Source organism: Arvicola amphibius, chromosome 7 (assembly GCF_903992535.2).
Source record: "Arvicola amphibius chromosome 7, mArvAmp1.2, whole genome shotgun sequence".
NCBI lineage: Eukaryota > Metazoa > Chordata > Mammalia > Rodentia > Cricetidae > Arvicola > Arvicola amphibius.
The window spans coordinates 99722625-99740703 of record NC_052053.1 but is presented as its reverse complement, the minus strand read 5'-3'; the positions used below and the strand labels follow the sequence as shown (position 1 = coordinate 99740703).

The following is an 18079-nucleotide window of genomic DNA, read 5'->3' as shown; positions in this document are numbered from 1 at the left end:
AGGGGACAATGCTTTTTCAATCACATGTCACAGAGCTCATGGCCGACATGCCTCTGACCAAAGGTGGGTTAATAAGCAAAACCATAATTATTATTGTTATTACTGGTTTTTCAAACCAGGGTTTCACTGTGTAACCCTGGCTGTCCTGGAATTCTCATTCTGTAGACCGGGCTGGCCGCAAATTCATAGAGATTTGCCTGCCTCTGCCTCCCGAGTTCTGGGATTAAAGATGTGCACTTCCATACCCAGCCAGGCTATTGTGATTTGAACTGTGCCAATACACACAATTTTGTAAAGAAACATGAACAATTTGAGAATTTTGTCTATTTCTATGACTTTATGATTCATTTAAAATAGCTATGTATCAGCCATTAAGGTGACTTATCCAGTAAAGGCTCTTGCCACCAAGCCTGGCGACCTAATGTCAATACCCAGAATGCACGTGGTGGAGGGAGAGAAACCCCTGTCCTCTGATCACCCTCATGCCCCCTCCCCACCCCACCCCTTTTATTTACAGCAGAAGTGGTGGCTCAGCCGTTTAGAGTGTTGCCTGCTCTTTCAGAAGACCAATTTAGTGTTGTGTAAGGCAGTCACAACTGCCTGCAACCCAGCTCCAGGCAATCTCTCGTCCTCTTTTGGCCTCTGCAGGCACCCACACGAGGCAAAAGACAAACGCAGTGAGTTCTGGAGCAGTGATAAAGAGGAGACCAACCCCACGAGTCCAAAGCCAACTTGTGAGTTCCAGGCCAGCCAGGGCGACCTAATGAGACTATGTCTGAAATTACCCAAAACGAACCAGCACTACGAAAACAAAACAAAACACTAAACATTTTTTTAAGCTATTGTTCTACTGTCTTTCCACTCAATGAAAAAATCTAGTAATTAGTCTATGTAAGAAAAAACTGGAAGAGCCTGGTGCAGAGGCAGAGGCAGGCAGGTCTCTGTGAGTTGAAGGTCGTCTTGGTCTACAGAGTGAGTTACAGGACAGCTGGAGCTGCACAGAGATCCTGTCTCAAACAAAATAAATCAAAACACTAATGTCAGGGAGATTTCTCAGCCTGAACAAAAACAGCAGGACCAGAATCCAGATTCACAGCTTGCTGGGTGGGTGTGATGGTCCACCTGTAATTCCAGAACGCCAGAGGCCAGGGCTCACTAGAGCAAGATAGACTGCTCAAGTTGGGGAGCTCGGGGACCAGCAACAGGCCCTTTGTCAAAATATAAGGTGGAAAGCAATTGAGAAAAACTGGTGTTAACGTGCGGATTTTACACAGCCATGCCCACATGCCCACTCACCTGCACACACACTTGTGTATACATACACGAGCATGTATATTACATATACCATACACTCAAGGTGGCAATTGAAGTCTGGGGGTAAGGCGGAAAACAAGTGCAGACAGAAGAACTCTTGTCTGTGGGGTCACTGCGCCCTCTTGTGGCCTTCTATGATAGTGACACTTGATAGTTTCAGTTTAATTTGTAAGAACATTTGGCTTTTGTGTGGAAAGTTTTTCTCTCTTCCTAATATCAGCATGTCTTGTGTCCTAAATAGAATATCTTCATCCAACCTCTTCCATAAAGGCTCATGGATCTAGTCAGAGAGGAGAATAAAATGATTCTAAGAGCCAGAGGTGGTGGATGAATTTAAACACAACAGGATTGATACACATGAGCTCAGGGGACCATGACAGCACAGGCTCAAGCCAGACTGGGTTCTAGCACTAAAAAGGGGACGTGGACACGGATCCCATCCTAACCAAAAGACCTATTTGCAGTTGATTACTGGTAAAGGGGAAAACCGTTTTCTCCATTGGAGTCCACTGAATACACTGGGCATACGAATCACAAGCCAGGGTAGACCCCACACCCAGGAACTGGCCAACACAAAATTATCTCCATGTTTTTATTTTTCTGTTGTTGTTGTTGTTGTTGTGTGTGTGCTTTCTGTTTCATAAAATTTAGTTTCATGATTATAATAGGTGTTGAAAGTGTATTTGTATGTTTTAAGATGTGATGAGACAAAGTCTTAAAAATCCTAGAATCTGGGCAGTGGAGGCGCACGCCTTTATCCCAGCACTCGGGAGGCAGAGGCAGGTGAATCTCTGTGAGTTCAAGGCCAGCCTGGTCTACAGAGGGAGTTCCAGGACAGCCAGAGCTATACAGAGAAACCTTGTCTTGGGAGAAGGAAAAAAGGATTTTTCCTGAGATGTAAAATGACTACCTAAGTTTTGAATGTGAAGTAATTAATTCCAGAGGCATAACTGAGGTGGCACTGGAGGAAAAGAGAGAAGGACTGGCTTACACAGAGAAGTGTCTTCCCTGGCCTCGCACTGTTAGACTGCAGGCATCTGTACCGGCTGCTCTAAGGGTCCTGACAGATACATCCTCAGCTGCAGCACTAAGAGCACTTCCTGTGCACATTCACTATGTTTCCTTTTAATAGGTGGGCTTGCCCACCTCCGGTCCCTCTCTTTTTCTCTTTCTCTTTCTCTTCCGCCACTCTTGTTCCCAGGGACCACCCTCTCTGTCCCTTTCTCTCTTCTCTCCCAATAAACCTCCCATGTGAGCCCTGTTCCATGGCATGACTTCCCTTTGTGGTGGTTTTTTTTTCTAAAAATTAGAACACCCACTCTGCCTGCTATGCAAATCAAATATTTAGGATTGATTGGTTCACATTGTGATGAGGGATTCCCCTCTGTATGCTATGAATATGTTTTATTACCATTGGCTAATAAAGAAGCTGCTTCGGTCTATGGCAGGGCAGAATAAAGCCAGGTGGGAAATCAGAACAAGATACAGAGAGTAGGTGGAGTCCAAGGGATGCCATATAGCTGCCAAAGGTTTAGTTGCCATTAGGTAAGCGGAGACTGCTCTTTTGTTTCCTGGCTGCCCAGACCCAAATAATCACACAGAAACTATATTAATACAACAATGTTTGTCCTATTAGCTCAGGCTTCTTATTAACTAATTCTTACATCTTAAATTAACCATTTTCTATTATTTAATGTTATTTAATATTTTATCACAAGGCTCATGGTTTACTGGTAAGCTTCCCTACATAGTGTCTCTCTGACTCCACCTACTCTCTCTCTGTATCTCTGTTTGGATTTCCCATCTGGCTTTGCTCTGCTAAGCCACTGATGGACGTAGCTTTATTCATTAGCCAATAACAGCATCACATATACAGGAGGACATCCTGCACTAGTATTGACGGCAGGATGGTGGTGGGGAGGGTTGGCTCAGTGGTAGAGCGCTTGCCCAGCATGCTGGAGGCCCTGAGTTCCACTCCCTGCATCACAGAGGGAAAAAGAAGGTTGCCTGCAGGTGGCACACGGGACTTCCTGGAGCCTGTTTACCTTGGCAGTTGGAACAGGAACATGCCCAGGCAAGGGCTGCAAAGTTCAGTGTGGTTATCCAGGTACATAGAGTACCTGGGTGACCCCCATTTGGAAGAGAGCAACCAAGCTTTATTTTGAACGTGGGTGCAATTAGCCACTTGGGACCTTATTTGAGTATTCAAGAGCTGTTTCTGCAGTGACTGCAGGAGGTGTGACACGCAGGATCCAAAGTTTATTCTCAGCCATTGAGTCAGGGACCTTTGTCGCTGCGGTAACCCAGGGTTATTATGTTTTTGCAGTAGCTTCTCTGGTCACTCTTTAAAGAACTGAGACAATTCTGATTATAGAGCCTCAAACTCGTAACAACAGGCAGGTGGCACTGGGATGGGAATTGTTCTGGTACTCAGGAGACAATAACAATTAGGACAGCGGAAGGCCCCGGTGCACTAGATGAACACCTTGCTAAGGAAAAGCCCCCGAGGGACTAGCATACGTGACACAGAACTACTTCTAAGGAGCTTGTGTATCTGAAGTTTTCAGCCTCTTACCGGCTGCCGAGACACAGGGTAGACACCAGTGTCCCTCGAAGCCTGTGACCAGAGCAGGTGTCCTCTTTGGTCAGCCTAACTGTTGAGATGGGAGACAAAAGAGGAACTTCACATAGTGTTTGGTTCTGTTTTGCTTTTTCCTGTTGCATGTTTGTTTTGGGGGGACCCTCAGGAAAGTTTGTGTAAGTTGACATCTTGCTTCTGGGGAGATGGCTCAGTGGTTAAGAGACTTGCTGGTCTTCCAGAGGACCCAAGTTAGGTTTCCTGTACCTGCATCAGCCACTCACAGGCACTTGTAACTCCAGCTCCAGAAGATCTGATGCTCTCCTCTGGCTTCCTTAGGTACCTGCACACATGTGGCACACACACACACACACACACACACACACAAAACTAAATACACACTGTTATGGTTTTGGTCCTGGCAGGTACTGCGCTAAATAGCAAAGGTCAAGTGCAACCTTCAGCGACCATGGAGGACCCAAAAAGAGTAGCTCTGGGTGCCAACCAAATAAGTTCTCTGTCATTTTTTAATCAGTAACTCAAGTAAAATCTTATCCTTCTCAAAGATCTCTGACAGTTTGATAGCTAAGAGGTTTTGCCAGGTTACCTCACCAAACAAATTTCATATCAAATTTCTCTATCATGATGCTTTTCATAATCTTAAAATTCTTTTCATTTAACTTTGTTCTTTGTTCTGCCAATACCTTAAACAGGATAAGAGACACCAGACATTTCCATGCTACAAACACCGGTCAGGAGCAAAGAGACCAGCTATGCCAGGATGTGGCCAGCACCCAGCCTTCTCTCAGGTCCCCCCTCCAAGACGACACCGACAAATCAGCAGGAAGCAGTTTTGAGAATTCGCCGCCCCAATTCCTTCAAACTGTGGTGTCTAATCTCCTACATTTTATTATAAGGAAGACCTGGGAATGTTATGGTTTTGGTCCCTGGTCCCTTTAAGAGACAAACCACACCCACTCCCTCCCCCATCTGCTGAGGCAGGCTGATCTTCAGCTTTGGCCTGAGCTCGCTCTCTTTTCCATCTTCCTTTCAGAGAGGCAGCTTTACTTCTGCCTCTCTCCCCAATTCTCTGCTTCCCCCGCCTTCCCCCGTCTCTCTCCCCTCTCTCTTCTTCTCCTCTCTGTCTCTGTCTCTGTCTCTGTCTCTGTCTCTCTCTCCCCCCCTCTCCCTTCCCCCCTTTATAACCCCCTGAATAAATATTCAACCTCACTCTGCATGTCGCGTTTATCCATGTCTCTGTCTCCTGCCCGCCCGCCATGTGTCTCCCTGCCTGGGACCAGCCACTGCTCAGGGACTGGCAGCCATCTCTGCCTGGAACTGGCTGCTCCCAGAGCCTGCTGCCTGCCACCACATGGCTCGCTACCACCATTTGGGACCTACAGTATTTCTGCTGCCTACTGCCGCCGGGGATCTTGCAGCATTTTTTTAAAAAAATTATAAAACACACAAATATAGGTGCTGAGGTGGGGGTAGCTGGAGAGATGGCTCAGCAGTTACGGGTGCCTCTAGTGCCCATGTCAAGTGGGTCACAACCGTCTGTAGCTCTAGTTCCAGGAGATCCAATGGCTACTCCTGACCCCCACAGGCTCCTGCACTCACAGATACACAGTCACACGAAGACACACCCATGCACACAATTTTAAAAATATAATGAATCCTTTTTTTTTTTTTAAAAAAAAAAAAAGGTGTTAGGCTGTTGGGAATTGTGAGCCAGTCTGTCTGCAAGGCCAGTTCAAACGACAGGATCGACAGCAGCAATCCCTGTGTTCCTTCCCTATGCTCCCCTCTAACAAATGACACAGAAAGATGAGCCTGAGGAAACCAAAGATGATTCCTGAAAGGATCAAATATGAATCTAATCACCTTTAACCAAAACACGGGTTTCCAAAATGTTTTCGTTCTCCTTGTCCTAGTGCTGTGATAAAATGTTCCAACCAAAAGCAACCCGGGGAAGAGTTAATAGTCCCACTGGTCTGGTCCGTGTCAGGGTTTATCATTGAAGGCATCAGGAACCTGGAGTCCAGAACTGACGCAGAGTTCAGAGACCCATGCTTCCTGTTCAAGGGCTTGGTCAGCTTGCTTTTTAATCTCAGGACCTGCGGGGTAGGGTGGTGGGAGGGGGTGGGAGTGGTGTACAGCCTACTGTGGGTTAGTTCCGGCACAGCAATCATTAATTAAAAACAAACAAACAAAAGCCCTGCAGACTTGCCTACAGGCCAATCTGGTAGTTTGTGTCCAGTTGATAACAAGCGAGCCAGTCTTGCCTTGGCTGGTCCTCACTGCAGAGTTCTGGGTGCTAAGAAGTATCTCCCTTTGCCAGGCTTTTGTCAGAGGTCCCAGGTCTCAGCTGTCCAGTCCCAGGGCAAGCACTGGTCCTCTCTGAAAGTCCCATTGGTCCAGGAAAGTTCAGGATTATTCTGGGTTAGTTTTGTCCGAAGACTTAGCAAACTGCAACTCTTATGGACAATAATTTTTAGTCATGAAAATATTTAGAATGTAGGAGGTTGCTGCCCATTCGAAAACGCTCTAGAACATGAGTACTCTCCACTCACCTAGTGGAGTCTGCAGTATTTACTGGGTAAGTAAACTAAGATAAATATGTAAATTAAGATGTTTGTTTCTATCTTGAAATAATGTCTCTAAGTCCTTTATCTGGACTATGGGAGGTTTGGATTCGAGAGGACTTGTCTTTTGTAATCCAACACTTCCAGACACACACCCAGTCTCAGGGGCTCCTGCAGACACCAATGCTATCATTTAGGCAGTGCTGGAGGGCCTTGGAAAGTAGGGCTGACGGATGCGCTCAGTGGATAAAGGTGCTTAGCATGAAAGCCTGATGATCTGAGTTTGACTGCTGGATTCCATGGTGGAGGGATTGAACATACTCCTGAAAGTTGTCCTCTGACCCCCCACAAGTATACCATGGGACATTTGCGCCTACATTCAAACGCATGCACACACAGAGAGACACAAAGTCAATTCCTTTATCTTTTTATTTATTTGTTTATTTATTTTGAAACAAGGTCTCTCTGTGTATCAAAGACGTTAGCTTTGATCGCTGGCCTCTGCACATGCGCATGCGTGGGCAAGCCTGTGAACACATACACACAGAGCAAACACACACACACACACACACACACACACACACACACACGCACACACACAGAGCCTGCACACCAGGGCCTGGCTTGTGTCGAGAAAGTTTCCACACTGTCAGCAAACAGATACAATACCTGGGGAACAGTCCTGACTGACATTTAAATTTGGCTGCAAGTGGCAAGAAGAAGCTTCTAGAAGCTGCTATCTTGGGCTTGAGACAGGGACACTTCTGAGCAAAGGCTGCAAGTTTCAGTGTGTGGTTCTTCTAGAACACCGTGTCTGTGACCTCACACTGGCAAATGACTACCAGACTTGGCCGGTGAACTGAGACCCAATTAGCCACGTTGGACCCTTCTTGGAAATTCATCTCTGCAAATGGACAGATAGATCAAGAGACACACAAGGCAAAGGCTGGAAAGGTCTAAGTAAAGGCACTTCCCTTTCTGTGAGACTGCGTTGTCAGCCTCCTGGCATTGGATGCGTCCTTACTCCTGGAAGCACTCTCGACTCGGCCCATCATTTATTTAATTAGGTACAAGTTCTTACTATCTAGTTCAGGCAGGCTTCAAAGTTGCAGCAATCCTGCCTCCCCCTACTGAGTGCAGGGATTTACAAGTGTGAGGCACCTCACTTGGCCTAGGGTACTTTCATTTACTCCTGCGAGTTTGTCCACCAGCGAGAGGAAGCTATGTAACCTGTAACCTGCTGTTACAGTTTAGATCCAACAAATGTCCGCAAAGGCTGTGAGCTAACAGATTGGTTGGCCGCTGATGGGGAAGTGACTGAATCTTTGACCTCACCAACAGACTTATTCTTTGACTTCCTGTACAGTCCTTGGCACATTTTCTCATATATATCATGAGCACAATCAAGTATATGATTATTCCCAGAAAAGAAACTCATAACAAAAATTAAACAAAAGGTTTTAATGGATGTTATGTGCAGGTATTATATAAGGCATTATTTATTTATTATTTATTTATTGAGACAAGGTTTCACTACGTAGGATGGAATACCATATATGTAGATCAGGCTGGCCTTGAACTCATAGAGCTCTGCCTGTGCCTCCCAAGTGCTGGAATTAAAGGTGTGCATCATTAACTGTGGTTGTTTGGATGAGAATAGCTCATCTGTTTGAATGCGTGGGCCCCAGTTGTTGGAACTGTTTGGGAAGGATTGGGAGGTGTGGCCTTGTTGGAGGAGGTGTGTCAGTTGGCTTTGAAGTTTCAAAAGCTAACACCATTCCTAGTTAGTCTTTTTTTTTTTTTAAGATTTATATATTTATTTATGTTGTATACAGTGTTCTGCCTGAATGTATGCCTACACACCAGAAGAGGGCACCAGATCTCATTATAGATGGTTGTGAGCCACCATGTGGTGGCTGGGAATTGAACTCAGGACCTTCAGAAGAGGTCATCTGCATATACACACTTCCTCTCTCTCTCTCCCTCCCTCCCTCTTTTTCCTTCCCCCCTCATAATAATGACAAAGAAATTTTTTAAAAACTCAAATACAGATGCGAGCGATACATTTTTCTAAGAATCCTTCTCATTATCTCGCAATGACAGGCAGCACTCAAATAGCCAAGCCTCAGACAGCAGAGATCATTGATTTCCTATCAACTAGTACTACAGAGTGACCCAAGAAGGATCCAGATAGTTCTCGTGCCTCAAACATGGGGAAAGATAGAAATTAAAGCAAAATCCAAAGATGAATGCAAACTGGGCCAAGAAGAGAAGCAAAGAGTGTAAGCACTGTGCCAAACAAAACCTGAGTTTCCCTGTAACATAACCAAACACCAGTTCAGCAAATGACCTAAATGTTTTAATTATTCTCTCTCTCTCTCTCTCTCTCTCTCTCTCTCTCTCTCTCTCTCTCTCTCTCTCTCTCTCTCTCTCTCTCTCTCTCTGTGTGTGTGTGTGTGTGTGTGTGTATGAGCGCGCACACATTTGCGTGTGTGCATGTTTGGCCACATGCACGTTACAGAGAATATGTGGCGGACAGAGGACAACTTGCTGAAGCCATTTGCCTTCCTGGGCTTAACCATGAGCCATCAGGCTTGGGAGCGAGCTCCTTTACCTGCGGATCCGTGACAGTCATTTGGAACTGAAGAACTGGCTCTGTGGTTGAGAGCCCTTGTTGCTTTTGCAGGGACATGGGTCTGGTTCCCAGCACTCACATGATGGTTCACAGCCATCTCTAGCTCCAGTTCTGGGGGATCTGATGTCCCTTTCCTGGCTTCTAAAGGCACCAGGCACACATGTGTGCAAATGCCAGTTTGGAGTCTTGATGTCCCTTCTTGGTTATCAGATGGCACAAGGGAAGGTTCTTATTTTCATTAATAAAATAATTTGAGAAAGGACTCAAATGGAAGCTCAGGATAATTTTTATTGGCATTTAGAAGAAAAACCCTGATGGCAGGCAAACTGTAAATACCAGTTTTTTGCTCCTAGAGTAGAGTGGTTGAGGGGAACTATGCTATTTAAATTGTCATGGTCAGAGGCCTGGTAGAGGAGCAGCCTCATCGCAGGGAAGGAGGCTGTAGAGAAAGAGTAAAGAAGCTCAAAATGTTGGGGAAAAAGTGTACCTAGAAAAGAGAAAGTGGCTGGGCAGTGGTGGCGCACACCTTTAATCCCAGCACTCGGGATGCAGAGGCAGGCAGATCTCTGTGAGTTAGAGGCCAGCCTGGTCTTCAGAGTGAGTTCCAGGACAGCCAGGACACAGAGAAACCCTGACTCAAAAAACAAAACAGAACAAAACAAAAGTGGAAAAGAAGATATGCTTTTCTGAACAATTCTCATTAACACTAACAATTCTCATAATGATTTTCATAATTAGTAATAATTCTTATCAAAGGACTATCAACTGGTACTTCAAAATGACTCGAGAAAAGCTACAAATAGTTCTCATGCCTCTAACACAGGGGAGCTAAACATTAAACCAACATCTGAAGATAAATGCTAAACTAGGCTAAGCACCTATCTTTTTTAACATGCCTTAAGGGGAGCCTGCCTTCCTAGGGATGATCCTTTGACCAGGAGATTGATCCACCCAATTGGTACATTATATCTCCACCCAGGCTGGAGACTCTATTTCCCTACTTCAATACATATTCAGACAAAATACTCATACACATAAAATTTCAAAACAACCTTTTTTTTAAAAAAAAAGATAATTATTAGAAACCAGCCTTCTTTACAAATTGGCATCAAAAGCACAAAACAGACTAAGAATTAGATGATGAGAATTTGCCAAGTATTCTCCAAATCATAACACTGGAGAACTAGAGTACTATGCAAATAAAATGAGCCCACAATCTAGAAAAGCCTGTTCTTCACCAGTTCATCAATACACATTTTTAGCAACCAAGGGTCAGAGACAGAGTTCCAGGACAGGGGCTTCCCTGCGTTCTAGCCACAGTGATCTGATAGTTGCCTACGGCCAACCTCCTGCCTGGCTCCCCGAAGTTATGACAGAAGGATCTCGTGTTTACAAGTCTACTGTTTCTTAAAAAGAAGTGAAGAGACAAACGGTAAAGGAGAATGAATTATTTACAGTTTGGCCAAACCTGAGAAAGGAAGACCATTAGCGTCTGTGGCGGTTTGAATGAGATGGCCCCCACAGTCTTGGATATCTGGATACTTGGTGCCCAGTTGATGGTACCGTCTGGAGCAGTGATGGAGGTGTGGCCTTGCAGGAAGGAGTGTGTCACTAGGGCAGGATCTGAGAATTTAAGGCCTCACTCTACTCTGTTTCTTGTTTGCCAGCTTGCTCCTGCTGCTATGCTTACCTGTTTCCTGCTGCCAGCTCTCTCTGGCAAGATGGACTCTTAACCGCCCCCCACCCCCAGCCTTAAGCTCAAATAAACCCTTTTATCGCTTGCCTTGGTTATATTGTTTCATCAGAGCAATAGAAAAGCAATTAGTGCAGTTTCTTTTTGCCTTTTCAGTAACAGTGTTACAATTATACAAAGGCTGAAACAGAAGCTAAGAAATAGGTGTCACTAATTTATCAAAACCATGTGAAATCTCTTTCTTGCAAAGCTAGTCTCTAGCTGGCACCAGGGTTTCTGCTTTTCCCTTCTTCCAGCCTGGGATTCCTGATGAAATTTCAATAATTCTTTTGGGTCCATTATTTCAACAATCTGATAGCCAAATGGAAGGGGCACAAGTTTCTCTCTTTTTAATGTTTATTTGTTTATTATTTTTAAATATGTGTGTGCAGCTGTTTGGGGGTATGTGCACATAAGTGCAGGTGTCCCAGGAGGCTGTGAGCCACCTGATGTGGGTGCTAGGAACTGAACTCAGACCCTCGGCAACAGCAAGCACTAGGTACTCTTAATTTCTCAGCCACTTATCCAGCCCATAAGTGTCTCCCTTTGAAATAACTTTTCTGGCGATGGCAGTCACAGCGTGAGCATCACCTTTGGGTAAACAGAAAAAAATACTACATATGAAAAAGACGTGGGACCAGGCCTCCAGATTCTGCAGGACCAGAGAGAGTCAGTGCTCAGCCCTCCCACTCTTGCAGGACCAGAGAGCACCTTGTGATCAGGACTTCAGTCCAGTGTCCTCAGAGGCCAGTGCAAGGCCTTAGCTTCAAATCCAGTGTGCCCAAGGTCCCATGAAGACAGGATCTTTGGTTCCAGTAGTCTCTGAGGTCATTACAGATGTAGGGCTTTGATTTCTGAGGTTTCAATGGTCACTCAGGACATGGAGTCTATACTGTTGTGGCTCCAGAGTTTACTTTGGGCCTGTGGCTCTCACCGCAGCCCCCAGAGAATAGACAGACTTCACTGGGTCTGAAGTTTGGTATCCTGCCTCCAGCAGATTCCCAGAAACCAAGATGTAAGTGAGGTTTTGAGTCTATCTGGTCACCTTGGTGCTGAGTGTTTAGCCCTTTAGTCCCGTTGGCACATAGCCAAGACAGGATCGCTTCATCAACTCATTTGATAGTCAATACCAAGATTCACCGTTCCTTGTAGCTGAACTTGAGGCAGATGTTCCTCTAGGAAGAATTACAGAATATTCCAATAGGCTCAGAAGAAGAGGAGATTAAAAACAAATGCACTCCAACAGATGTATAAAACATGACAAAGAGCACACACAAAAGCCATGACAGGACTGCCATCCATGGCTCCTCATCAACCCATCGATTCCCCTAGAATGGAATCCAAAGTTACAGAGATAGCTGGAACGTTTGAGAATAAATTTAGAGAGTTGCTATCCAAAAGAATTATTGAGCAGACACAAGAGTCAAACAAACAGATGTGTGGATTTGGGAAATCTATTCAAGACCTTGACAAGACAGACTCACTCCTAAGAGAGCATAGCAATTGGTAAATTGGAACTGAATGTCTAAAATACAAACAAAAAGTTTTGCAAGGAGGTTGAAACATTGAAAAACAAGCAAGCAGACAAATAAACACTTGAAATGAAGGAGATCAAGCAAATAAAAACCACAGCAGATTCCATTATTAGCAGACATGATTATGCAGAAGGATGAATTTCAGGAATAGAAGACAGTCAAGAAAACAACACAAACAGACAAATATAAGGAAAATAATGTGGGAGCATGAATGATATTCCCAAGACATCTGCAATACATTAATGGCCAAACCTAAGAATTTATGGTGTAGAAGATGGAACAGAAGTAAAAATGGAATGGAATAGACAGATTACTTAATGAAATTATAGCAGAAAAGGTCCCAGTTTTATAGAACTCAACAGGCTTCCAAACATATAGAACTCCAAATAGACAAGACCAAAGAAGAAACTCTTCATCACTTTATAGTCAAGATGTCAGAAACATAAAAGAAATCCTAAAACAAGGTTAAAAATGATAATTCACATATCATGGTGGATATCAGAATTATCCAGACTTTTCATCAGAAACTGTAAAAGACAGAGGAGATTAGAAGTATTTAAAGACCTAAAAGTAAAATAAATAAATAAATAAATAAATAAATAAATAAATAAATAAATAAATAAAACCCTGTGATCAAAGAATGTTATACCCTGCAAAACTATCTTTAAAACTGATGGGAACACAAAAGTATTTAAAGACAAACACAAATTAGGTTATTTCATGACAACCAAGCCAGAGCTGCAGGGTTTCTTAGTGGATGGGATACTGTGTGGGGGAAGGATGAAAAATGGTTTAACTAGAGATAAAGAAAAAATGTGTTAGGCTGCACACGGTGGTGCTTGTCTTTCGTCCCAGGACTCAAGAAGCAGAGGCAGGTGGGTCTCTATGAGTTTGAAGCCAGTCCGGTTTATATAATGAGTACCAGTCCAGCCTGGTTTACACAATGAGTTCTAGGCCAGCCAAGGTTACATAGTGAGACTATGTCGCAAATAAAGCAAACAAACAAAAAAGAAAGAAAGAAAAGAAAAGAAAAAGATGTATTAAGCAGTACAGTTTGGGCATAAAATACTGTAAAAGTATTTTAGTAAATAAACAAATGATTAAATCGGCTGGGTAGTTGTAGCAGCACACGCCTTTGGTCCCAGAACTTAGGAGGCAGAGGTAGGTAGATCTGTGCATTTTAGGCCATCCTGGTCTACAGAGTGAGTTCTAGAACAATCAGGGACACACAGAGAAACCCTGTCTTGAAAAACGGATGGATAGATAGATAGATAGATAGATAGATAGATAGATAGATAGATAGATAGATAGATGATCTCGGGGAGGCTTGCAAGATGTCTCAGCAGGTAAAGGTGATTGCTTTCAAGCCTGAAGACTTTGGTTCAATCTCCAGGTTCTACCCACACGATGGAAGGAGAGAACTAACTCTCAAAAGTTGCCTTCTTACTATTCATGAGATGGACACACACACACACACACACACACACATTCATGAACAACAAATGTAACAGAGAGAGAAAGGGAGGGAGGGGGAAGGAAGAGGGAGAGAGAATGAGTACTTTTTAAATTTTTCAGATCTGACAGAATCTGGAGATTATTATTTCTTGGATAATTCAGCTATATAGATCTAATTGCTAATTTCTTTTTAAAAGTACCTTCTTAAAAACTTATTTTATGTGCATGACTGTTCGCCTGCTGCATATGTGTGCACCATATGCCTGCCTGATGCTTAGGGAAGCTGGAAGAAGCCAGAAGAGGGGTTTGACCCCCTGGAACTGGAGTTACAGACAGTTGCAAGCCACCATGTGGGTGCTGGGAAGGAATCCAGGTTCTTAGGAGAGCAATCGGTGCTCTTAACTGCTGAGCCAGTTCCCCAGTGAGAAAAAGGTGTGGTTAATGAATTGTTTCAGAATGCAAGTTTAAGGAAAATAACAGAAATGAACCAATAAATAAGAGGTGGAATTACAAACAAGTCATAAATTTAAAGGGTTTTTTTGGTTGTTGCTCAAAAACCAAATACTTACAGAAGAGAGACGCGCTTGAAGCAACAGGATGGTGCTTACTTACCCTGCCATGGCAGCTGGGAACTCAGTTTGGATAGGAACTCTCCACTGCGATGCTATACTGAGAGTTCAAGGACCTCCCTGGATGAAACTGACACTGGAGAAAACAAAACAAACTGAGTATTTTCTTGATACCAACAACAGAAAACATTCTCTGGGGATGCTGGAGATAAAATCTTTCTGGCCTCTCACGGGTGTGTATGGGGTGGGGCCTGACTCTGAGGGGCTACTACTGTATGTACCAATAGGCTCAGGAAAAACAATAAAGACTCTGCCCCTTTGAAAAAGCATTGGCCAGAGACCTGAGTTAGTTAAAACTAAAGAGGGGTTGCTGTTATAATATGTAGTCATCTTTACGCATGAGCAATGCCTAACAAGCACCATTGGGACTTTAAAATTACAGTTCAAAATATGATAGACACTCTCTCTTCCGGTCGCAGGCACTTCGGGAGCCGCCGGTTACCGTCCAGCCATGGCCAAGTCCAAGAACCACACCACACACAACCAGTCCCGGAAATGGCACAGAAATGGCATCAAGAAACCCCGGTCACAAAGATACGAATCTCTCAAGGGGGTCGACCCCAAGTTCCTGAGGAACATGCATTTTGCCAAGAAGCACAACAAGAAAGGCCTGAAGAAGATGCAGGCAAATAACGCAAAGGCCGCGAGTGCACGTGCGGAGGCCATCAAGGCCCTGGTGAAGCCCCAGGTGGTGAAGCCCAAGGTGCCAAAGGGCCCCAGCCGCAAACTCACCCGTCTCGCTTTCATCTCTCACCCCAAGCTTGGGAAGCGGATTAGAAGCTACATGGCCAGGGGTTGTAGGCTCCAAAAAACAAAGTCCAAGGTTCAAGCCAAGGCAGAGGCCTCAGCTGCAGCTCAGGCTCCCAAAGGTGCCTGCGAAGGCCCCATAAGAAAGGTCTCAGCCTGCCAGTGTGAAGAGATGGACTGGTGTGGATTCTACACAGTGTCTGCAGGTGGTCAGGACCTTGTGCTGTTTTTACAAATAAACTTGAGGCAAGGTGGTCTGTTTCCTTTATTATTTTTTAAAGATTTATTCATTTTGTATGTTTAGTGTTTTGCCAACATGGATGTGTGTTTATTATGTGCATGCCTGGCACCCAAGATAGAGGAGGCATCAGATCCCCTGGAACTGGAGTTATGGGTGGTTGTGAGCTACTGTGTAGGTGCTAAGATCAAACCCAGGTCCTCTGGAAGACAAGCCAGTGCTTTTAACCCCTGAGTACTAGGCACTAATTGTGGTTTTTAGGCCAGTGTGAGCTACAAAGTGAGACTGTTGGAAAGAAGGAGGAGGAGGAAGAGGAGGAGGAAAAAGAAAAGATCTCAACCACTAGTGGATGGTTATGGGATTTCCTTGGTATTGCTGGATTTTTGCTAGATTTAAGACTTCAGTTATGAACTAACAGTGTGTCATTCTGTGAAGCCTTAAGGAGTTTGGATTCGGATCCACTGGGGTGAACCTTTGCTTGGCAGCAGGACAAGAGGCAACAAGTTCGACTGGAATGTTATCCGAAGGCTAGGGGATGGTTCCCAGCTAATTGCTTACTACTGACTTCAAACAGCTAGGGAAGCGGCAAAAGGATGGTTCCCATGGCTGACTGTAGCTGCCCTTCACTGCAAATCACTGGATGTGATGCTAAATTTTCACCCTGGGGATGGTTCATCAGGGAAAGCACTTGCCACAAAAGTGTAAACACCAGAGTTCAGGTCTCTAGGTCCAGTAGAAGAGACAGGGGAATCCCTGGAGCGTGCTGGCTAGACCAATCAGCAAGCTTAGGCTCAAGTGAGAAATCCCGCCTCTCTGTGTAAGTGGGGAGTGAAAGAGGAAGACCCCCAAAGTCAACCTCTGCCTTGTACACGTGCACACACACACACCTTTCACACATGCACTCGCAGATAAGCAAACACAAACACATACACACATCCGTTAAAAAAAATAATTTTTACCCACCAGGTAATAATGACTTTTTTGTTTTTGTTTTTGTTGTTTTTTTTTTTTTTTTTTTTTTCGAGACAGGGTTTCTCTGTAGCTTTGGAGCCTGTATGACTTTTAAGAGCAAAGTGGTAGCCAGGTGTTGGTGGTGCACGCCTTTAATCCCAGCACTCGAGAGGCAGAGGCAGGCGGATCTCTGTGAGTTTGAGACCAGCCTGGTGTACAAGAGCTAGTTCCAGGACAGGCTCCAAGGCCACAGAGAGCTGAAACAACAGGCAAATATCAGGCTACAATAAGTTTCATATGACTGCTGCTTTAAGTCATAATTGTATTAAAAACTGTGGACTTAGCGTAGTCCGGCAGGATGGCCCTAGCAAAACGGATGGAGCTTTTCACTATTGGATGGAGCTTCCCGGGAATGAGGGTGCTGGCTTGTGGGTTAGACCATATGGGCTATACACCTTGGCTGATCAAGGCATAAAGGCAAAGCTCCTTGGCTGAGACATCAGCAATGAAGGCAGAATTCACAGTGTTGACAAAGACTCTGCAAGCATCAGCCAGGAAGAAGGCGAAAATCTGCACAGATTTTAGGGATGCCTTTCTTCTGCTCATTCATCAAATGTGCAAAAACTTGGCCAAAAAGATGAGAGTATGGCTCAGCAAACAAAGCCCCCGGATGTCTGTCATCCCTGGAAATTAGATACATTTTCATACCCACCCACATGAAAACGCCCTCAGAAATAGTCAAGGTTGTGTTAAAAGAGATACACTCCTGGTTTTGGCTGCTAAAGTGGGTAAAGAATAACAATAGGTTGGCTTGCATTCTGTGGTGGTGTGAATGAGAATGGCCTTCCATAGGCTCACATGTTTGAACATTTAGTCTCCAGTTGTAGAACTGCGTGGGAAGGATTAGGAGGTGTGGCCTTGTTGGATGAGTCACTGCGGGTGGGCATTGAGGCTTCAAAAGCCCAAACAGGTCTGAGTTTTCTCTTTCTGCCTCGTGTGTATGGGGTCAGATATGTGTATCTGTGTGCCTCTCAGCTTGTTGGTATCTCTCAGCTACTGGTCCAGTATCATGCCTACATGCTGCCATGGTTACTGACTCACTATGGTAGTTTAAATGTAATTGCCGCCCCCTCCCCCACGCCCGTAATCACATAGGGGGTGGTACTATTAGGAGGTGTGACTGTGTTGGAGTGGGTGTGGCCTTGTTGGAGGAAGTGCATCACTGTCAGGGGAGGAGGGTGGGCTTGGAAGTTTCCTATGCTCAGGAAACTGCCCAGTGTCTCAGTCAACTTCCTGTGGCCCTGAAACACAGAGAACTCTCAGCTCCAGCACCATGTCTGTCTGCATGCCACCATGCTCCTCATCATGATGATAATGGACTGAACCTCTAAAGCTGTAAGCAAACCACCTCAATTAGATGTTTTCTTTATTAGAGTTGCTGGTCATGGTGTCTCTTCAGAGCAGTAAAACCTAACTAAGACACTCGTCCTCTGAAACTGTAAGCCCCAGATAAACTCTTACTTCTATATGTAGCCTTCGTCACGGGATCTTATCACAGTAATAGAAAAGTAACTAAGACACATTTCAAAAAAATGATAAAAACAAAACAATTTCTGCCTGTTTGTGTTAGGGCATCTCCCTGGAGGGACCTAAAATAAAACCCACTTAAAGTTCTGTTTA

General features: G+C 44.6%; 1 protein-coding gene across 1 annotated transcript; it reads left to right on the top strand.

Annotated features, from left to right (window-relative positions):
- The first annotated feature begins 14893 nt into the window (after positions 1-14893).
- LOC119819903 (60S ribosomal protein L29-like) lies at positions 14894-16153 on the top strand. The gene is made up of 2 exons (XM_042055407.1): positions 14894-15464; positions 16023-16153. Exons 1-2 carry the CDS (start codon positions 14915-14917, stop codon positions 16151-16153), a joined length of 681 nt encoding a protein of 226 aa, XP_041911341.1. The 5' UTR covers positions 14894-14914.
- Positions 16154-18079: the final 1926 nt, after the last annotated feature.

What these genes read in the sequence shown, in the direction of transcription:
- LOC119819903 (XM_042055407.1), top strand. Translation starts at nt 14,915, where the DNA reads ATGGCCAAGTCCAAGAACCACACCACACACAACCAGTCCCGGAAATGG. An exon ending in AATAAACTTGAGGCAAGGTG is followed by an intron (nt 15,465 to 16,022) that starts GTCTGTTTCCTT and finishes GACTTCAAACAG; the next exon opens with CTAGGGAAGCGGCAAAAGGA.